This window comes from Sus scrofa, chromosome 6 (assembly GCF_054392235.1).
Source record: "Sus scrofa isolate SSC_HxYL_T2T_F1_AM1 chromosome 6, Sscrofa_HxYL_maternal_Yorkshire_Landrace_v2.0, whole genome shotgun sequence".
Lineage (NCBI taxonomy): Eukaryota > Metazoa > Chordata > Mammalia > Artiodactyla > Suidae > Sus > Sus scrofa.
Genome location: NC_139388.1, coordinates 59006635 through 59029035, shown reverse-complemented (window position 1 = coordinate 59029035; position 22401 = coordinate 59006635). Strand labels below are relative to the sequence as shown.

General features: G+C 53.2%; 2 protein-coding genes across 2 annotated transcripts in view; both read right to left on the bottom strand.

Annotated features, from left to right (window-relative positions):
• Nucleotides 1-492: 492 nt before the first annotated feature.
• Nucleotides 493-5602, bottom strand: SIGLEC11 (sialic acid binding Ig like lectin 11). The gene is given in 11 exon segments (XM_084965674.1): nucleotides 493-889; nucleotides 1915-1978; nucleotides 2288-2384; nucleotides 2800-2917; nucleotides 2919-2970; nucleotides 2972-3083; nucleotides 3178-3435; nucleotides 4419-4466; nucleotides 4662-4934; nucleotides 5085-5468; nucleotides 5551-5602. Coding segments are annotated over 11 exon segments (1650 nt in total). The 3' UTR covers nucleotides 493-697.
• Nucleotides 5603-19575: 13973 nt separating this feature from the next.
• The window catches only part of ATF5 (activating transcription factor 5), a 4682-nt gene continuing 1856 nt past the window's right edge, over nucleotides 19576-22401 (bottom strand). Inside the window, exon 3 of the mRNA XM_013998679.3 lies at nucleotides 19576-20864. Coding sequence (XP_013854133.1) covers nucleotides 20194-20864 — 671 coding nt within the window. The 3' untranslated portion in view covers nucleotides 19576-20193. The remainder of the gene's footprint in view (nucleotides 20865-22401) is intronic.

The window sequence follows — 22401 nt, the reverse complement described above, 5'->3', positions numbered from 1 at the left end:
ATTGATCAAGAGATGCCACATAACCCTGAAAAATGGCAAAGCAAAATGTGCTACAAAAGATGGAATCACATGCGTCAGCCCTTAGGATGGCCCAGCCCTTATCCCACATGGGCTGCCCCAGAAAGAGGTTTGACCTTGGGTGCAATACACCTTCGACCCTGCAGGACACCTTGTGTTCACTGCCGCCTCAACACCTGGGAGTTCCCGTCGTGGCGCAGTGGTTAACGAATCCGACTAGGAACCATGAGGTTGCGGGTTCGGTCCCTGCCCTTGCTCAGTGGGTTAACGATCCGGCGTTGCTGTGAGCTGTGGTGTAGGTTGCAGACGCGGCTTGGATCCTGCGTTGCTGTGGCTCTGGCATAGGCCGGTGGCTACAGCTCCGATTGGACCCCTAGCCTGGGAACCTCCATATGCTGCGGGCGCGGCCCAAGAAATAGCAAAAAAAAAGACAAAAAAAAAAAAAAACACCCCACAACAGCCCTCTGCACTAGGTTTATTGTGTCCATTTTACAGAGGGGGAGACTGAGAGAGTGCCGTGCTCAAACCCGTGTTGGTGACAGGGCTGAAATTCGAGCCCAGTTCTGCCTATCACCCCGCCACTGGGCTTCCCACACACTTCGTTGTGGTATCCCATTTACATGGAAGATGAGTCTCCCTTCCCACAGAGGCCCTGGGCCCTGGGCGGGAGCCGGGGTCATCACTGCTGGATCTTGATCTCAGCGTATTCCGTAGTCCTGGTGACCTCTGGGTCCTGAGGCTCCCAGGGCCTCGGCGCGTGGAAAATGAGGGAGGCGTAGTGGAGTTCCCGCTCCTCCCCTGTGGTGGGGCTGGCTGCTGTAGGGGGCAGCTGGTCCAGGGGGCTTCCTGGCCACCCCCCATGCTGGTAACCCTGAGCAGAGGGGAAAGGAGAGAGTCTTATTAGGATAACTGGGACTGCAAGGGGGCCAGGAGGTCCTTAAATCTGGAAACTGAACGTCTAGTCTTTCATTCTAGACATTGGCTGGACCCCCACTCATTCATTCAACAAATAATAATTGAGAGTCATAATTCCTGGCCCTTGGTAGTCAGTTGCCAATCTCCTAGTTTCCTCACAGGAATCTATTCAGGAGACACTGTCGGCCCCATTTATCAGGGGGAGAAACTGAAGCTAAGGAGATACCTTCCAAATTGCATATCTAGTCATTGGTGGGGCCAAGATTTATGCTAGATCTTTTTCTTTCTTTTTCTTTTTTCTTTTTTTTTTTTAAGGGCCACAGCCATGGCATATGGAGGTTCCCAGGCTAGGGGTCCAATCGTCGGAGTTACAGCTGCCAGCCTATGCCACAGCCACAGCAACGCCAGATCCAAGTCATGTCCATGACCTATCCCCCAGCTTACAGCAACACCAGATCCTTAACCCACTGGAGACTGAACCCGCATCCTCATGGATAAGTGTTGGGTTCTTAACCCACTGAGCCACAATGGGGATTCCCTCCCATAGCTGATTTTAATCTCTATCCTGTCCTGTAGTAAAGTGTAACCATGAGTATGAAAGCTTTCAGTGAGTTCTGTGAGTTCTTCTAGTGAGTTACTGAACCTGAGGGTGTCTTGGGGACCCCTGAACTTGCAAGTAGGCAATAATTATTTGAGGGAGATGTGGCATCCTGCCTTGTGGAGGTGAGATTGGAAGTGGCGAGGGAGCAGGTCAGGGGTCCAGAGAGAAATGAGGAGGCAGGGGTAGGGAGGGCTTAGTTGGAACTGAATGCAGTCAGGTGGGTGTGGTCCTTGGCTCTGGGCTGGTGAGTGTTGATGCGACCCAATAGGAAAAGCCTGTTTGGGGCTTGCTGATCATCTAAGTCAGGGAGAGGACAGGGTCATGGGAGTCCTGGGAGGAAGCCAGCTGAGATTTCAAGGGGTGGGGGTCTCATTGCTCACCAGGGAAGTGGTCGCCGGCGAGGCAGAGGCATCCTCCCCAGCTGCCTTCCTGAAGGTCTTCACTCTTGAGGGGGGAGGCCAGGACCTTTCATCAGCCTGACTGGCTCAGAGCTTGGAATGTCCCCCCACTTGAGGCTAGAAGGGCTGACCAAGGCCAGGAGGTAGGGGACATGCCTCACCTCGTGACTCTCACGATGAAAAGGGGTGCCCTTCAAGGATGGCTGGGATCGAGGGCTGGGGACAGATTTTCTGACCCAAGGCCCAGTTCTCAAAAGCTCTGCACCATCCATATCCCCCTGGGGCTGCCTGGGGTTCCACAACTGGGACCACCCCCTGCTCCCCACATTTGCCCCCCACCAGGAATGATACTCACATGAAGAAGATGAGGCAGGAACAGAGACTGAGCAGGCCAGCAATGCCAGCTCCCCCGACGGCCCCCAGAACCAATCCTCCTCCAACCCTGGGCTTCCCTGCAGATGAGTGGGGTTTAGGGTGACTCCCCTCCAGGACCCAGAACCCATTTTTTTTTTTTTTTTTTTTTTTTTTTTTGGCCAGGCCTGTGTCACACAGAAGTTCCCAGGCCAGGGACTGAACATCTGCTGCAGCACTGGCCCTCACCACAGCAGTAGCAGTGAGAATGCCAGATCCTTAACCCACCATGCCACCAGGGAACTCTAAACCCCAGAACCTTCAAACCCCCTCCTCCCACAGAATTTGAGCTCTCCTGTCCTCCAGCCCTCAACCAGCCAACTTGCAGGGCTCTTTCTGCACCCTTGCCTTTTACCCCCTCCCATCCAGGCCCTCCCCCCACCCCCCAGCTTCTCCAGGATGGAAAGAGAAGCTTGGGCTTTCCCCTAAGCCTCTGCCCCCAATAAGTGCCCTGACCTGGCAGCAGCAGGACAGTGGTGCTCTGGGCCCCGTGGACGTTCTGGGCCTCGAAGCTGAGTCTGAGGCTGGAGCTGAGGCCCTCGCGGAAGCTCAGGGAGCTGTTGGCCCAGGGCCCCGGTGGAGCCAGAGGTGACCTTGATGGAGGCGTTGCTGAGATTCCGGTCCAGGTCCCTCCCCCAGCCGCCAGCGCCGGGAGAGGGCGGGCTGAGCTTGGGAGGAGCAGCTGCAGTGCAGACCCTCATCCTCCCAGGAGCAGAAGGGACCCAGCAGCTTCGGGGGGTCTGCGCGGAGGGAGGAGATGGGTCAGGGGGCCCCTCCCCTCCCCTGGACCCGAGCATCCTCTCCCCCGGGGTGTTTTCCCTCCTCCCAGCTCACTCTGCACAGAGAGATGCAGGGAGCCGTGCACGGATCCCCAAAGATGCTGAGCTCCGCACGTGAATTCACCTTCGTGGCCCGACTCCACCCGGGGCAGCTGCAGGACCCCGGGGTTCCAGGGCTGCGAGGGGCTCAGGGTCCGGCCCCGTCGGGCCCAGCTCAGTGTGGCCGGGGGGGTGCTGTCAACGACGCAGACCAGGCACAGAGATTCCCCTTCCAGGACAGGAAGAGATGAGCCATTCCCCAGGTATTTCAGCTCTGGAGGAAAGAGACAGAGACAGAGGAACTTCTGCATGCTGCAGGCGTGGCCAAAAAGAAGGAGTATGAAAAAGAATGTGTGTATGTGTGTAACTGAGCCCCTGTACTGCACAGCAGAAATTAACACAACATTGTAAAACAGCTATACTTCAATTTAAAGTTTTATAAGTAAGAAGTTCTTTTGTGGCGCTGTGGGTTAAGGATCTAGCATTGTCACTGCAGCGGCAGCTTGGGTTCCTGCTATGGCACAGGTTCGATCCCTGGCCAGAGAATTTCCACATGCAGGGGCGGGGGTCCTCAGCCAAAAAAAAAAAAAAAGGTATCTCTACACCTTGTATCCATGAGGACTCAGATTCCATCCCTGGCCCTGCTCCGTGGGTTAAGGATCAGGCATTGCAGTGAGCTGTGGTGTAGGCCAGCAGCTACAGCTCTGATTGGACCCCTAGCCTGGGAACCTCCATATGCCGTGGGTGTGGCCCTCAAAAGACAAATAAATAAATAAATAAAACAAAATCAGTAAAAAGAATCACACAAACTTCTGTGTTGCGTGTAGTGGCTTCGTCTGAAGTCAGAAGGAAGGGGCTAAAATCAGCTGCTTCAAAGTTGGGGTCATTGATCTAGTTCTTACTTGGGGTGGTGATTCCCCAGCTGTTCATTCTTTTTAGGGGTCACGTCGGAGCTACAGCTGCTACACCACAGCCACAGCAACATCAGATCTGAGCCGCGTCTGCAATCTACACCACAGATAGTTAACCCACTGAGCGAGGCAGGGATGGAACCCGCAACCTCATGGTTCCTAGTCAGATTCGTTTCTGCTGCGCCACGACAGGAACTCCCCAGCTGCGCATTCTGTGGTGTCTCCACATAACTTGCCTATGTGTGACAAATCGTCTTTGCACATAGTGAATCAGGTAAAAATAATCTTGCCTAAGAGTGAATGGGGGCTCTCCTCTCCCTGTGTCCCCAGGGCCCTTGCGTCCTACCTGTGCAATTTCCTCGAGAGATGCCGATGGCCAGGTTCCGGGGAGCATCTAGAGCAGTGAGGAAGGGAGTCAGAGCTGGCTTTCCTCCCCCAACCCCATCCCGGGGGAAGTGCAGAAATAGGAAGCAAAGCAGAACAGGGCCTGCCTCCTCCCCGCCACCCCTCCCAGGCCCCTGGCCTCTGGGCCGCCAGCGCCCATCCCGCCCCCCCGCAGGTGGCCCGCCATCCCAGGTCCTGCGCTCACATGACACGTTGAGCTGGAGGGTCCACTCCGTGCTCACACCAGCCCTGGGGAAGGTCACCCGGAAAGTGAGGTCGGTGCCATGGTCCTGGGGGCGGGGGGTGAGCAGGATCTCTGAGGAGTTAGAGGCAGCTGAGGCGTCCGGGGCAGCCCCCATCCAGGAGATGGTGGGGGGCGTGGCCCAGTCACAAGCGCCTGGCAGGGAGCACGTCAGGTGGCTGCCGGAGCCAGATGCCAGGGGCTCCTTGATGTAGATATCAGGGGTCCATGTCAGTGCTGGAGAGGAAAGAGGGAGAGGCCAGATCCCAGAGGGGACCCCCGCGGGGGCCCAACCCTGATCTGTCACTATCCCCCTTAGAGATGAGAGGCAGGGACCACCTCTCGCTCGCCCCCTGCTGTGGTCAGTTCCTGGGGACCACTCTGTACCTGTCACGTTCACAGTGAGCAGACTACGTCTGAAACTGTATTTCACCTCAGCTCCTCTCACCAGCTGAAAATAATAGCTTCCACTGTCCCTCTTCCTGGCGTCTCTGATGCTCAGGGAGCAGTTGTTGGCCCCGGGGTCCCCGGAGAGGTCGAATGGGAATTTCCTCCTCTTTTGTGCGGCCCTGACGGGGTGGTTTGTGGCCACAATGACATCATTTTGGGGTTTCTCCTCTTTCCGCATCCAGTAGCCGTAGGCGGGAGTAGCGTCATTCCAGCCCGTCCAGGGTTAGGAGATGGTGCAGGGCACAAGGACGCATAGACCCTCCGGCACTGTCACAGATTCCTGCACTTGGAGCTGGTACCATGGGTCCCTCTGCGGGGACACTGGGGGCAGGGACACAGAGGCTCAGCTGCAGCCCCAGCCCCCGCCCCAGCCCCGGACCCCCTCTCCCCACCTACCGCTCACCCATGCGCAGCAAGAGCAGCAGCAGCGGCAGCGGCAGCATCTTCACGTCCATGGGGTCAGGACTTCTCAGGACTGTCCACCTTCTGGACCTGCCTGTCTGTCCTAGAAGGAAGCTCCAACAGGAAGCTTCTGGGGGAGAAGGGGCACTGCCTATCTGCAAAAGAGCAAAAGAGGAAGCTCAGAATCGCAGAGGTCTGGAATACATCTCTTCTGACTTCTCCTTTCATGGATGGAGGCATCAGGGCAGGGGGCGGGGGGTGGCGGGGGGAGCCTGCAGGGCTCAGCCTAGGGGGAGGGCAGTGCCGGGAATGGGGCTCTGAAGGCAAACAGGTGAGGAAGGGCGCCAGGTGAGGTGCTGGAGGCAGGGATTCCCTCACTCACTTATTCATTCACTCACTCATTCGTGCGCCAGCAAACATCTCTCTACTCTATGCAGGTGCTGGGGACAGAGGAGGGCCTCCCAACTCCTGCCTTTCCCTGTATGACCCCAAACCCAATGTCCTCCTCAGGCTCCCCAAGGACCCTCAACCCCTTGACCCCGCACCTGTCTTGGGGCCGAGTGTGTGTCCACACAAGGCCCTGGGCTCCACATTAAGAAATTACGGCACAAGGCCCCAGGCTCAGAAGGGCCTGGGGTTTGATGAACTGAGGTTGCCATCTTGAAATTCCCAATAATTTTATCTTTGGATTTGCACTTTGTGAATAAAGTCTAATGGGATAAGGAGGAGGCACCGGGGGAATCAGAACCTTGGATCACACGCAGGTGATCTGGGGATGTCTTGCATCCAGGGACAGGCTCTCTGCCCCACTCCCCCCCGCCCTGTCCCTGCATGCCTCCAGCTGGGTACAGGAAGGGGAGGGGTGTGGTGAGCTGAGAGGTGAGCGCCTGTGAGGGTCTCTACTGCCCACCCCCTACCCCCATCAAGCCCTATGGATTGGATATTAACTAGCAAATAAAAAATACTATGAACAAAATGTGGTCCAGCCACACAATGGAATATTACTCAGCCGTCAACAGGAATGCAGCCCTGACACACACTACAATGTGAGGGCCCTCAAAAGATTACGCCAAGCCAAAGACGCCAGACACAAAAGACTACATAATCCAGGATTCGTCTTTGGGAAGGAAGCAATTCAACCTGCAAGAGGCTCCAATAAAAACGGTGGTCAGGAGTTCCTGTCGTGGCTCAGCAGAAACGAATCTGACTGGCATCCATGAGGATACAGGTTCAATCCCCAGCCTTGCTCAGTAGGTTCAGGATCCAGTGTATTGTGGTGTAGGTCGCAGACAAGGCTCAGATCCTGCATTGCTATGGCTGTAACATAGGCCAGCGGCTACAGCTCCGATTTGACCCCTAGCCTGGGAACCTCCATATGCCATGGGTTTGGCCCTTAAAAAAAAAAAAGGGCACACACAGGCACAAAAACTCCATCCAGGTTTGTGCTCTGTACATGCTGTCACACACATTCTTGCTGAATGTATTAGCTTTGGGTTGCCATAAGATAGCACACACCAGGAGTTCCCGTCGTGGCGCAGTGGTTAACGAATCCGACTAGGAACCATGAGGTCGCGGGTTCAGTCCCTGCCCTTGCTCAGTGGGTTAACGATCCGGTGTTGCCGTGAGCTGTGGTGTAGGTTGCAGACGCGGCTTGGATCCCGCGTTGCTGTGGCTCTGGCGTAGGCCAGTGGCTACAGCTCTGATTCGGCCCCTAGCTTGGGAACCTCCATATGCCGCGGAAGCGGTCCAAGAGATAGCAACAACAACAACAAAAGACAAAAAGACCAAAAAAAAAAAAAAAAAAAAAAGATAGCACACACCAGACAGTTTATTCTTTTTCTTTTTCTTTTTAGGGCCACACCTGTGGCATATGGAAGTTCCCAGGCTAGGGGTCCAATCAGAGCTACATGTGCAAACTATGCCACAGCTTATGGCAACGCCAGAGATCAAACCTGCATCCTCAGGGATACTAGTCAGGTTCTTAACCCACTGAGCCACAATGGGAACTCCTGGACCGTTTAAACAAGACATTTACACTCTCATGGTCCTGGAGGCCAGAAGTCCAAGATCAAGGTGTCAGTTTGGTGAGGGCTTGCTTCCTGGCTTACAGAGGGCTGCCTTCTTGCTGTGTCCTCATGCGGCAGAGACAGAGAGACAGGAAAAAAGAGAGACAGGAAGAGTGGTGTCCCTGTGTCTCTTCCTATTAAGGACACTAATCCCATCATATCAGGGCCCCACCTCTACTCGGTTCCCAGGCTAGGGGTCAAATTGGAGCTGTAGCCGCTGGCCTACACCACAGCCACAGCAATGCACCACAATGCCAGACACACAACCCACTGAGCGAGGTCAGGGAACCCAAATCCTCATGGATACTAGTGGCGTTCCTTACCACTGAGCCACGAGGGGAACTCCCTCCTTCGTAGAGTTTAATCCATTTCCTTTTCACTCTAAGTACCTCATAAAGACTTTCTGAGTCCTTCTAGCAAATCATCAAACCTCAAGGTGGTCTTGGAAGCGCCCCCCCCCCGCCCCCGGAACAGTCTGTTCCCATCCTCAGGCTGTTTTGCCGAAGCCACAATTTCCCTAAGAGGGGGCGACGGAGCCCAGCTGCGGGGGTCGCCCATCCTGGGGACCCGCGCTCGCGTTCTCGGGCGCCCCCTGGTGGACCTGCAGCCGTCCGCTCTCAAAGAGCTCAGAGCGTCTCTTCGGCGGGAAGTTCTGCGGAGGAAAACTGCTGAGTGTGTCACAAAAACACGAAGGGAAATGCGATAAACGCAGCTTGCAAATGCACGGGGAAACCATCAGTTCCTTTTCGTCTGTAACAAGTTCCTAACTTTACTTCTCAATCGCTTGTCTCTCAAACAGGCGGCAACAGCACTTTGGACTAAATGGTCCCAGCTGGTAACAAGCTGCCCTTCCCGCCTCTGGCCCTGGCTGCTCTGTCGTCTGCAGCCCGGCCTGGACCCCATGGAGAGCAACCCTCAGGGGCAGACTCTGTGGAGACGGGCCATCAGGACCTCTGTCTCTGACTCAGTCACTCTACCTTTTTTTTTTTTTTTTTTTGTCTTTTTGACATTTCTTGGGCCACTCCTGCGGCATATGGAGGTTCCCAGGCTAGGGGTCGAATCCGAGCTGTAGTCGCCGGCCTACGCCAGAGCCACAGCAACGCGGGATCCAAGCCGCGTCTGCGACCTACACCACAGCTCACGGCAACGCCGGATCCTTAACCCATGGAGTGAGGCCAGAGATCGAACCCACAACCTCATGGTTCTTAGTCGGACTCGTCAACCACTGAGCCACGATGGGAACTCCTCAGTCACTCTGCATTGTTCTGGTTTGAGTCAGTTTTCCAAGTTCTACAAATTTGCAAAACAGGTCCCTAAAAACGTCCCTACTTTTAAAGCAAGTGAATGATTCATTGCTTTTACGACAGATGGCCAGGAAGAATGGGGGTGGGGATTTGGCCACTGGCAGGATTCCAGGGACCCAGGACCACATAGTATGGATGCTTAGAGTGTGCGAAGGACCAAGAAGCCACCCCAAACCCTCTTCTTTTCTTTCCTGTGGGAGAGGTCATGGCCTCCGGGTCTCCTTGGCCTGAGAACTAGGTCCAGTTGCCTGAATGCAGGTCCACCCTTCCCCTGCACAACGAAATAGTAGGATGGGGATTCTACCCCAGAAGTCACAATGTGTGTGTGTGTGTGTGTGTGTGTGTGTGTGTGTGTGTGTGTGTGTGTGTGTGAGTGTACAGTGGGGCCCAGGGCAGACCACCTCAAAATGTGCCTTAAAGGATTATTTTGCATTGTAGTTACTTAGGAAACAAACAGCCAGGAGTTCCCATCGTGGCTCAGTGGTTAACGAATCTGACTAGGAACCATGAGGTTGCAGGTTCCATCCCTGGCCTCGCCTGGTGGGTTAAGGATCTGGCATTGCCATGAGTTGTGGTGTGGGTCGCAGACGTGGCTCAGATCCTGCGTTGCTGTGGCTCCGGCGTAGGCCAGCGGCTACAGTTCCGATTCCACCCCTCGCCTGGGAACCTCCATATGCCGCAGGTGCAGCCCTAGAAAACACAAAAAAAAGAAAAAAGAAAAGAAACAAACAGCCAATGCAAGAATGACACCTGACCCTCCTTTCTGTCTCCCTGACCTGAAAGCTGGAGTAAATCTCTCATGTGGGGAGTTCCCATTGTGGCGCAGTGGAAACGAACCCGACTAGGAACCATGAGGTTGCAGATTGGATCCCTGGGCTTGCTCAGTGGGTTAAGGATCTGGCATTGCCGTGAGCTGTGGTGTAGGGCGCAGACGCAGCTCCAATCTGCTGTGGCTGTGGCTGTGGCTGTGGCTGTGGCCAACAGCGGAAGCTCTGATTCGACCCCCAGCCTGGGAACTTCCATATGCTGCAATGCAGCCCTAAAAAGCAAAAAAAAAAAAAAAAAAAAAAAAAAAAAGTCTCATATGAAAGGGACTCTCCCTGCATCTGGAGGGAGGACACCCTTGTCACCAGGTACAGGGCACTCAGGCCAGAAGCCAGTATAAACAATCCTTGTTCCCCCATCATTTACTACTCCAAGCCCAAATTCTGTTTTGTTTGGTTGGTTGGTTTTGTTTTGTGGCGGCACCCACGGCACATGCAAGTTCCCAGTCCAGGGATTGAATCTGAATCTGAGCCACAGCTGCAACCTGCGCCTGTAGCTTCCGGATCCTTTAACCCACTGCACCCAGCCGGGGAGCAAATCTGCAGCTCCACAGTGACCCGAGCCACTGCAGTCAGATTCCTAATCCACTGTGCCACAGCGGGAACTCCTGTGAGTCTATTTCTGTTTTGTAAATAAGTTCACTGATATCACTTTTTTTTTTTTTAGATTCCACATAGAAGTGATACCTTATGATATTTGTCTTTCTCTGCCAGACCTACTTCACTTAATACGATAACTTCCAGGTCCATCCCTGTCGCTGCCAATGGCATTATTTAATTTTTTGTATGTTTGGTTTGGGTTTGGTCTTGGTTTGGTTTTTGGCCATGCCCACAGCATGCAGAAGTTCCCTGGGTCAGGGATCAAACCCTTGCTACAGCAATGACCCCAGCTGCTTCAGTGACAATGCCGGACACTTCACCTGCTGTACCACAAGAGAATTTTTGTTCGTTTTGCTTTGTCTTTCATTCTTTTTTATACCTGAGTAATTGTCCATTGTATATATGAACCACGTCTTCTTTATCCATTCATCTGTCCGTGGACATTTAGGTTGCTTCCACGTTTGTTTGGTTGGTTGTTTTGTTTGTTTGTTTGTTTGTTTGTTTGTTTGTTTGTCTCTTTGTCTTTTTAGGGCTACGCCTGCAGCATATGGAGGTTCCCAGGCTAGGGGTTTAATCCAAGCTACAGCTGCCGCCCTGCACCGCAGCCACAGCAATGCCAGATCTGAGCCACATCTGCGACCTACACCACAGTTCATGGCAGCTCTGGATCCTTAACCCAGTGAGAAAGGCCAAGGATCGACCCCCCAACCTCATGGTTCCTATTTGGATTTGTTAACCACTGAGCCACAACAGAAGCTCCTGCTTCCATGTTTTGGCTATTATAAATAGTGCTACTATGAGCATTGGGTGCATGTATTTTTTCGAATTACACTTTTCTCTGGATTTATGTCTTAGGTCCCGTTTTTATGAGATTTCTAGTTGTACAAATTAATATTTATTTCTTGGAGTTCTCTGGTGGCCTAGGGGTTAAAGACTCAGCATTGTCATTGCTGTGTCGGGTCGCTGCTATAGCTTGGGTTCCATCCCTGGCCTGGGAATTTCCAAATACCATGGGTATGGCTAAAAAAATTATTATTTTTTTTTTAGGGCCGCACCTACAGCATATGGAAGTCACCAGCCTAGAGTCTGAATCTGAGCCACAGCCGCCGGCCTTCACCAGAGCCACAGCAATGTGGGATCTGAGCCACGTCTGCGACCTACACCACAGCTCACAGCAACGCCAGATCCTTAACCCACTGAGCAAGACCAGGAATCGAACCCACAACCTCGTGGTTCCTAGTTGGATTGTTAACCACTGAGCCACAACGGGAACTCCAGGAATGCAAATATTAAGTGATGCCGCCCAACTTATTTCCTCTGCTGTAGGATTCCCAGAAGTGGCTGCACACCCCCCATTCATTCTGCACAATGAAGCTCATTCCAGGCCTAAAACAGGTTTCTCTGGGAGTTCTCTTGCAGGGCAGCAGGTTAAGGATGGCCAGTGTCACTGCAGCAGTTTGGGTGGCTGCTGTGGTGCAGGTTCGATCCCTGGCCCAGGCACTTCCGAGTTGGGGGGGGGGGTGTTGGTGCACAGCCAGAAAAAAAAAAAGCAGGTTTCTCTAGGCTTGGTGTCACCTGTCAGGCTGAGCTGGACCCAGGAAAGGCGCATCCTCAGCTGCCCCGCCCCCAACTCCCCCCACCACCACCACCTCTGGAACCCCAGCGTCCCAGAGCTGCTTCGGGCAGGGCCAGGCCCCACCAGACTTGAAGTCAGCAGACGGCTTCCAGCTCCCCCAGGCTTATCCCAACATCTGGGCTGTGCTCCAGGGGGGAGGGGGGCTGAGGATGGGGAGGGGCTCACACCAGAGCAGGGGCGGGACCTCCGGGGCTGCAGGGATGTGACATCGCATGGGGAGAGACAGAAGGGGCCTTTCTCTCTCTCCTCCCACAGGATCCGAGAAAATGCCACAGTCCAGACGGAGGATTCAGGAAGACGGAGTAGGTGATGGGCTGAATAATGGCCCACAGCGCAGTCCTGCCTTTTTTTTTTTTTTTTTTTTAAGGGCCGCACCCTTGGCATATGGAGGTTCCCAGGCTAGGGGGTCGAATCAGAGCTGCAGCTGCCGGCCTACACCACAGCCACGCCAGATCCGAGCTGCGTCTGCGACCTACACCACAGCTCACGGCCATGCCAGATCCTTAACCCACTGAGGGAGGCCAGGGATCGAACCTGTGTCCTCATGGATGCTAGTCAGATTCGTTTCCAATGGGTACGACAGGAACTCCGGTCCTGCATCTTAATCCCTGGAACCTGTGCCCACGTTCCCTTGCAGGGCAAAAGGACTTTGTAGGGGAAATCACTGAAGGTCTTGGGAGGGAGAGGTTTTCCAGGTGGACCCTTGGAGTCATCCCAAGTCTATTAAGAGCGGCAGGGGGCGCTCGGGCCCGGGGAAGCAGGAAAGGATCAACGATATAGAAGAGGTGGTAGCGATGCCGCCACGCGGACTCGCAAGAAACAAGACGGACCTTCGCCTCTGGATCCCCCAGAAGAAAGCAATCGTGTGGAAACCCTGGTTTTTATCGCCTTGAGACTCCGGGTGGACTTCTGGACTCCAGAACTGTAAGAGGACCCCACTGTGTTAAGCCCCGAAACTGCCCTTGATGCCCTGATCCCTGGAGAGGCCCTAAGGGAAAATCCATCCCCTGGCTTCTGGCCGCTGCGCCCACTGCAACGCCAGTGGAGTGGCGTCTTCTCCGTCTGACTCTGCTCTTTTATCACATGGCCTTTTCCTCTGTGTTCAAATCTCCCACTACCTCCCTCTTGTAGGAATGCTTAAGTTTCCTGGTTGTACAGCGGAATAAGGATCCTATTCTGAGTTGTCACAGCTCTGGCTTGGGTCACTGCTGTGGAGTAGGTTCGATCCCTGCCCCAGGAACTTCCACATGCCTCTGGCGTGGCAAAAAGAAAAAAGAAGTAAAAAAAAAAGATGGAGTTGCTCTCATGGCTCGGAGGTAATGAACCCGACTGGCATCCTTGAGGAAGTGGGTTCAATCCCTGTCCTCACTCAGTGGGTTATGGATCCAGTGCTCCAGGAGCTGTGGTGTAGATCGCAGGCTCGCAGGCGCAGCTCGGATCCCGAGGTGTTGTGGCTGTGGTGTAAGCCGGTAGCTGCAGCTCTGATTTGACCCTCCATATGCCTGGGTGCGGCCCCAAAAACAACAACAACAAAGAAAATAGAAGGTTTGTGGTGACATTGAGGGCCCCCACCTGTAATGCAAGATCTCTGCCCCGTCTCAAAATACTTAATTTGCTCACATGGCCAAAGTCCTTTTTGCCGTGGACATGAACTTTTGCAGGATCCAGAGATGAGCCCGTGCTGTCTGTGAGAGCTCTGTTCTTGCACATGCGTATTCCATGATTCTGTTTATGGGAATTATTCAGATTTGGCTAATTCATAGGGATGGAAATGTTTTCTGGGACCTGGGGGCAGAAGGGTTTGGTGAGTGATTGCTTAATGGGTCCAGGGTTCCTATTTGGGGCTGGGGGGAGGGATGAACAAGTTCTGGAACTAGACAGTGTTTTTGTTTTTGTCTTTTTGCCTTTTCTAGGGCCGCTCCCGGGGCATATGGAGGTTCCCAGGCTAGGGATCGAATAGGAGCTGTAGCCACCGGCCTACGCCAGAGCCACAGCAATGCGGGATCCAAGCTGCATCTGCAACCCACACCACAGCTCACGGCAACGCCAGATCCTTAACCCACTGAGCGAGGCCAGGGATCAAACCCGCAACCTCATGGTTCCTAGTGGGATTTGTTAACCACTACGCCACGACGGGAACTCCTAGAACTAGATGGTGTTGATGGTTATGCAACAATGCGAATGCGCCAAAGGCCACTTTAGGACCATTCAAATCCTTTCATGTATTTTTTTATTGCAGTATAGTTTATGACATTGTGTTAGTTTTAGGTATACAGCAACGTGATTCAGATTTTTTTTGTTTTTTTTGGCATATGGAAGTTCCTGGGCTACCGGTCTAATCAGAGCTGGAGCCACCAGCCTACACCACAGATACGGCAACGCAGGATCCGAGTCGCATCTGCGACCTACACCACAGCTCACGGTAACACCAGATCCTTAACCCACTGAGCAAGGCCAGGGATCGAACCGAACCCACAACCTCATGGTTCCTAGTCAGAATCGTTAACCACTGAGCTACGATGGGAACTCCTGGGTGTATTTCATTGTAAGAAAATGCTTTATTTCCTCATCTGGCTATTCCACTGATCCCAGAGACAGGGCCTCATGCTGGTCTCAGCTGTGGCTTCCATACTGACTGTTGTCAACTTGGGCCCTGGGCTCTGATGGATATTTGGCTGGTTTTGGCATCCTCATGGATACCAGTCGGGTTCTCAAGCCCCTGGGCTGGGAATCAGGATCACTGGACTCAACTCAGAGATCTTTCTAGGGGGAGAAAAATAGGGCTTTGGTCATTCACTCCCCTACCCTGCTCCTCAGTGTTCTCTGTCAAACAGGAATTTTTGGTAATTGGTTTAACAAACATACCAGGCCCCTCAATGTGCTTTTCAAATATTAACGCATTTAGGGCTCACGATAACCCTCTGAAGTAGGTGCTATGAGTCCCATTTTAGGGCAGAGGAAACTGAGGCACATCTGCCCAAGGTCTACAGCTGCAGGATACCCGCCCCCCCATCCCCCCGCACCCGGTTGTTGTGCAACAGACTAGGCAGGGAGGCCTCCCTGTACTGGCGGGGGCTCATGAGTTCGGGATCTTGTCGGTTCTCCCCCACTGGGATGTGAGTTCTGGGAGCAGGGACTCCGTCTGGCGCACAGAGGCACGTCACGGACATTGTGGAATGAGTTTAGGACAGAGTAGAACCAACTCACGACGGGGCACGGGCGCCACCTGGTGGCGATATCCTGCTAAGACAGAGCCGCCGGGAGGCCGGAAGTGTTTGCTTTGGACGAGTTGGAACCCTCATCTGAAGGGGAGTTGGTATTGGGTGTATTAGTGGACAGGTACAAAGATGGGTGCCCTCGGCCAGTGGCTTCCAAACTTTTCTGATCATTATGCAAAGTAAGAAATCATTTCGCGGAGTTCCCGTTGTGGCTCAGTGGTTAACGAATCCGACTAGGAACCCTGAGGTTGAGGGTTTGATCACCGGCCTGGCTCAGTGGGTTAAGGATCCAGCGCTGCTGTGAGTTGTGGTGTAGGTTGCAGACGCGGATCGGAACCCGAGTTGCTGTGGCTGTGGCGTAGGCCGGAGGCTACGGCTCCAATAAGACCCCTAGCCTGGGAACCTCCATATAATGCGGCCCTAGAAAAGGCAAAAAGACAAAAAAAAAAAAAAAAAAAAAAAAATCATTTCACATCAACATAGTTTCATGAAATACTATTCTGTAATACATGGTATTTTGTATGCTGTTCTATCCTATTCATATCTTTAACCGCTGGTCAAAAATCCTCTAAATTGATTCCTGACTCTATGGATGCCCAGCTGCCTCACTTTTCTTCAGCTCATAAAGAAAGATTATGATGGACAAAACACCCAGGTCCAACTCCCTCCAAAATAATTTTTCTCCATGTGTGTGCTGCCTCTGGTCCAGCCTTGCCATCCTGACTTCAAGATAAGGAACATGGGGAGTTCCCGCTGTGGCACAGTGGGTTAAGGACCTGGCACTGCTGTGGCTGTGATAGCTGTGGTGTAGATCGCAGCTGCAGCTGGGATTCAGTCCCTGGCCCAGAAACTTCCGTATGCTGTGGGTGCAGCAAAACAAACAAAAAGATAGAAAGAAAAAGATAAGGAACCTGGGCTCAGAGAAGCAAAGACACCTGTTCAAGGGCACACAGCTCAGATGTGTGGTACCAGATTCTGCTTTATTTCTTGAGGAGAAAAAGCACTAAATTCTCCTAATTTTTTTATTTTTTTTTCTTTCTGGTCGCACCTGCAGCATGTGGAAGTTCCTGAGCCAGGGGTTGAAGCACCAACCTGAGCCACAGCAGTGACAATGCCAAATCCTTAACTGGCTGTGCCACCAGGGAACTCCTAATTTCACTATTATTGAGGCAAGTTTAATTTAGTCCCCTTTCCCTGCCTGCTGATAAGATTGAGCTGCCTGGCCTGTGGTTTTCTTGTCATGTACAATGTAAATTACCGACATTCCAGAGCTTGGGCTTACAACTCCAAGGCTTCATAGGAAGCACAATGAATCAGAGCTGGCGCTAGAGTCTGTGTCTCTTCTAGATTGTTCAAACAAGCCATCCCATTTAAATACATGGAAAGGTGACAGCTGAAATATAGAAATCACTTTCTGAGCAACAGGACTGAAGGCGTCGGCTACTCCAGGAGAACTTGAACTTGGGCTTTGACATTTGCAGGTACTTCCGCCAAGCAGCAATACCAGTCAGGGATGCTTCAAACCAAGTTCAACCTCTGAGGGTCCCTGTCCCCCCAACTATGAGCACCCAGGGTGAATATTCACAGTAAGCCTGGGCCGTGGCCATGGCTTCTCAAAGATGTATTTTTCTTTTTTTTTTTTTTCTTTGCTTTTTAGGGCCACACACGCAGCATATGGAGGTTCCCAGGCTAAGGATCGAATCAGAGCTGCAGCTGCCAGCCTACACCACAGCCACAGCAATGTGGGATTTGAGCTGCGTCTGCGACCGACACCACAGCTCACGGCAGCGCCGGATCCTTAACCCACTGAGCAAGGCCATGGGTTGAACCTCTCAACTCATGGATGTAGTCAGATTAGTTAACCGCTGAGCCATGATGGGAACTCTCTCTTTTTTAAAATCTTGCTCTGTTCAGCACCAAGAGATGAAGGCTAATAAAGTAAAAGGGCTCCCCAAGTGGAGCATCTAAAAGATGACCCTGGGGTTTCTGCTGTGGTTCAGTGCATTAATGATCTGCCTTGTCTCTGTGGGGGCGCAGGTTTGATCCCTGGCCTCTGCCCAGTGGGTTAAGGATCTGGTGTTGCCGAGGCCGTGGCATAGGTCACAGCTCTGGCTGGGATTTTTTCCCTGCTCAGGAACTTCCACATGCTGCCACCGGGGCTAAAAAAGAAAAGTGGGCTGGATTTTGAAGGCTCTATGGGGGTATCCTTCCTTGCCTCTTCCAGCTTCTGGAGGCCACGGGCACCCCCTGGCTTGTGGCTGCTCCAATCTCTACATCCACCTTCCTTTATTTCTTTGGCCACACCCACTGTATGTGGAAGTTCCCAGGCCAGGGACTGAACCCGCCCCACGGCAGTGATGCCAGGTCCTTAACCTGCTAAGCCACCAGGCAACTCCCTCTGCCTCCATCTTCCCTTGGCCAACACCTCCCTCTCTGTGTCTCATTGTGTCTCTTTTCCCTCTGTCTCTGATTAGAACATTTTTCACTGCCTTTAGAACCCAAATCTGCATTTTTTTTCCCCCAAATAAGGTCGTGTTCATAGGTTCTGGGGAGTAAGACATGGATTTATGGGGGGGGGGTGTCACTATTCAACCTACTACAGACCCCGGAGGCTAAACCATCAAGCGTGAAAAAGAATTAAACTCATTCCCCCGGTTCAGGGAATTGCAAGTGTCAAATAGAAATAAACTGGGGGGGGGGGTAACTGCTGAAAGGGCACGGGGTTATGTTCTTTTGGGGTGAGGGAGACGTTTTGGAACTAGACAGAGGTGGTGGTTTGGGCAACACTGTTTGTACTAGAAGGATTTGTTCTAACATGGTTAATTACATGTTATATGAATTTCACACCAATGGAAACAAACTCAGATTCAGCACAGAGACTTTCTTCTAAAAGATTACTGCACGAATTCCCGTTGTGGCTCAGGGGTTAACGAACCCGACTAGCATCCATGAGGATGCAGGTTCGATCCCTGCCCTCCCTCAGTGGGTTAGGGATCTGGCGTTAATACTGTGAGCTGTGGTGTAGGTTGCAGACGCGACTGAGACCCCGCGTTGCTGGGATTCTGACAGCTCCAGCTCCAGTTCGACCCCTAGCCTAGAAACCTCCTTGTGCTATGGGTACGGCCCTAAAAAGACAAAACAAACAAACAAAAAAACAGAGAGAAAAAAAAGACTACTGCAAAGCAGAGGAGGGCTGATTACAACGGGGGAGGTACTATAGCCAGATAAAGGTGATAAAGTTTGGAGTTCCCATCGTGGCATGGTGGAAAAGAATCCGACTGGGAACCACGAGGTTTCGGGTTTGATCCCTGCCCTCGCTCAGTGGGTTAAGGATCCAGTGCTGCCGTGAGCTGGGGTGTAGGTGGCAGATGTCGCTCAGATCTGCCATTGCTGTGGCTGTGGTGCAGCCTGGCAGGTGTAGCTTGGATTAGACCTCTAGTCTGGGAACCTCCATATGCTGCGGGTGTGGCCCTAAAAAAAAAAAAAAAAAGATTATAAAACTTACCAACTGTGCAACGTTGGGGCAAAGATTTTTTCTTTTGTCTTTTGTCTTTTTTTTTTGTTGTTGTTATTGTTGCTATTTCTTGGGCCGCTCCCGCGGCATATGGAGGTTCCCAGGCTAGGGGTTGAATCGGAGCTGTAGCCACCGGCCTACGCCAGAGCCACAGCAACGCGGGATCCGAGCCGCGTCAACCTACACCACAGCTCACGGCAACGCCGGATCGTTAACCCACTGAGCAAGGGCAGGGATCGAACCCGCAACCTCATGGTTCCTAGTCGGATTCGTTAACCACTGCGCCATGACGAGAACTCCAAAGATTTTTTTCTTTTGCTTCCTTTTTTTGGTCACAGCGTAATGTGGGATCTCAGTTCCCAGACCATCAAACCCAAGCCGCAATGATGAAAGTGCCAACTCCTAACCTCGAGAGCACCAGGGAACTCCCAAAGGAGTTTTTTCTTCTAGAGTGTCACTGTAGTGGCTTGGGTCGCAGCTGTGGCATGGGTTTGATCCCTGACCAGGTGTTGACGGGGCCAAAGAGAAAAAAAAGAGAGCGAGCGAGCAAGCGATATGGGGAAGTGGGATGACAAGGTAGCTTGATAGGACAGGAGGTCAGAGAATGAGGCCACCTTATCCAGACCCTTTTGTTTTACTGTCACCCTTTTTGATGACAAGGACGATGGGGAGCCTGTACCTCTGGCTATTCTTTCTCTCAGTATGTAACAAACCCAAACGGAAGTTTACCAGTTCAGCCAGTCTCACCTGGGCCATGTGCCAAGTGCCTGAGCTTGACTGCAAGTATTGTATTTTCTATTATTATCCTTGTCTGTGGTCTAGGACTGTCCCCCCAAGCTCTCCTCTCAAAGACAAGACATGCAACCCGAGGAAATTCATTTTATTTCCACTCATAATCCACCCCCCGAAAAGGATCAGTCCCCACCCTGCCCTCCCGCCCCTAGATGCAGCCCCTTCCCCAACACCGCACAAAACACTGATGTCCTCCCAGAGCTAAAATGAACACCCCATCACCAATCACGGCCATTCCCCGCCCTGCCCGCCGCCCCAAGGGCCCGCGCCTCCACCTGCCCTGCCGGCTTGGCCACCCTTTGGCTCCACTCCCCCCAGTGTAGTTCCCCAAGGTCACTCGGCTTGTTTTGCTCATATTCTATGGGCACGTTTCTGAAAACCCTCCCTGACTTTGTCTCCAGAGCCCCCTCTGCAGAGCTTCCTGGCTTCCCTTCCCGGCTTGAGACCGGATTTGCAAGCTCTGCCCTGCTCCCTGCATTCCCCTGGGGCCTCAGGTCCTCCAGCTGGTACTTGAAGGGGGTAGGTACTGACTAAGGCCAAACAGTGTGCGATCCTGGAGAGGGAGGAGGGGTCGGCCAGGGTACCTGGGGAGAGGGGGAAGCCGGGGATGACGGAGAGGCCCTCCCAGCCCAGCCCCGAAAGAGGAGGGAGCCGGAGCTGACGAGCAGCGCCCCCTACCGCCCGGAGGCCCTAGCTGTGCCGGGTCCTCTGGCTTCGCGCCTTGTACACTTCGATGAGCAGATCCTTGACATACTGGATCTCCCGCTCCACCGACTCCGCCCTCTCCCTCAGCTCCCGGTTCCGCGCCTCCAGCCCCTGGCACTCGCCCTCCAGGGCCTCGCCCTCTGCACGCTTCCGCTGGCGGTACCTCAGAGCTGCGGACTTGTTCTGGTCTCTCTTCTTTTGCTTGCGGTCCCCTCGGGGGGTGGCAGGATTCGGGTAGGGGGCCGGGCGAGAGGCTGGAGGCGGAGGCAGAGGAGGAGGAGGAGGGGGCTGCTGGGGGGCGGGCAGGGGCGCCAAGCCCGAGTCCCCCGGCCCGGCCTCACTGCGGCAATAGATGGCCAGCAAGTCGAGGGTGTCCAGGGCAGGGGGCTGGGGGAGGTCAAAGGTGGGGAGGGGGAGAGGGAGGGAGGGTGCTGGTGCTGGCGGTGGCGGCGGTGGGGAGGTTGGTGGGAGCAGTGGGGCATCGAGGAAGAAGTCTTCCATCTGTTCCAACTCCTTCTTGAGGAGGGAGGCCATAGCTTCCAGGTCGGGGGCAGGTGGGGAAGTTGCGGAGAGGGCACCCGAGGGCAAGGGGGGCTCCAGAGGGAGAAGGGCTGTAAAGTCCACCCGCTCGGTCATCCAGTCAGAGAAGCCGTCACCTGGAGGATTGGAGAGGGACAGAAAGTTCCTTGAGTTCCCAGTCCTTCAGCCAGCCAGGTCTCACCCCTGTCCGCCTCATTCACCCCATTCATTCGGTAAAACCAGCAACCAGTCAATCAGTCAACCAACCAATGAATAAACCAAGAGACTAGCCAACTACCCAACCCATCAACCAAACAGCTAACCAGCCAATCAACTGAGTCAACCAACTGCTAATCCACAGACCAATCAACCTATTAACTAAGCAATCAATGAATAAGCCAACCAACCACGACCCACTCAACGAAACAGTCAACCATTTCAAGCCTTTTGTTTGTTTGGTTTGCTTTTTAGGGCCCCACTTGCAGCATGTGGAGGTTCCCAGGGTAGGGATCGAATTGGAGCTGTAGCCACCGGCCTACACCACAGCCACAGCAATGCAGGATCCAAGTCGTGTCTGCAACCTACACCATAGCTCACAGCAACGCCGGATCCTTAATTCACTGAGTGAGGCCAGGGATGGAACCCGCATCCTCATGGATACTAGACAGGCAGGTTAACTGCTGAGCCACGAAGGGAACTCCTCCAACACCCTCACTCTGCACCTGCGGTTTCTTGATTTTCCCTCTAGTTCATTCTCAAATGGCAAACTAGATCACACATAAACACACCTGATTTCATCTTTAATTATTATCGTCTTTTTAGGGCTGCACCTGCAGCATATGGAGGTTCCCAGGCTGGGGGTCGGATCAGAGCTGTAGCCACTGGCCTACACCACAGCCACAGCAACTCCAGATCCTTGACCCACTTTGCGAGGCCAGTGATCAAACCCGAAACCTCATGGTTCCTAGTCGGATTCGTTTCTACTGCGCCACAATGGGCACTCCTCCCCCTGTCTTTTCATGGCTCATTCCGTACCATTTTTTTTTTTTTTTTGGTCTTTTGTCTTTGTTGTTGTTGTTATTGTTGCTATTTCTTGGGCCGCTCCCGCGGCATATGGAGGTTCCCAGGCTAGGGGTTGAATCGGAGCTGTAGCCACCGGCCTACGCCAGAGCCACAGCAACGCGGGATCCGAGCCGCGTCTGCAACCTACACCACAGCTCACGGCAACGCCGGATCGTTAACCCTCTGAGCAAGGGCAGGGATCGAACCCGCAACCTCATGGTTCCTAGTCGGATTCGTTAACCACTGCGCCACGACGGGAACTCCCGTACCATTTTTTAAGCCTCAGCCAAAATGTTACTGCCTTGGAAAGGGTGTCCCAGCTCCCCACTGTAAACTAGTCCTCGCTGTCGCTTTTGAGCTCAGCTACTGTTTCCTGCTTATCCCCACACATCGTCATTTGTCTCTTGTCTGTCCCCAGTAGAGTGTGAGCGCCAAAAGGGTAGGCACCACGTCGGTCTTGTTCCCAGCTGTATCCCCAGCACCTAACAGTGCCTGACATATTATAGGTGCTCAGGAAATATTTATTGAAGGAATAAATACACGAATGAATGAATTCTTCTTCTCCCCTGCCCCCTGACCCCAGCTCACTCCATGACTCCACCTCCATTCTTT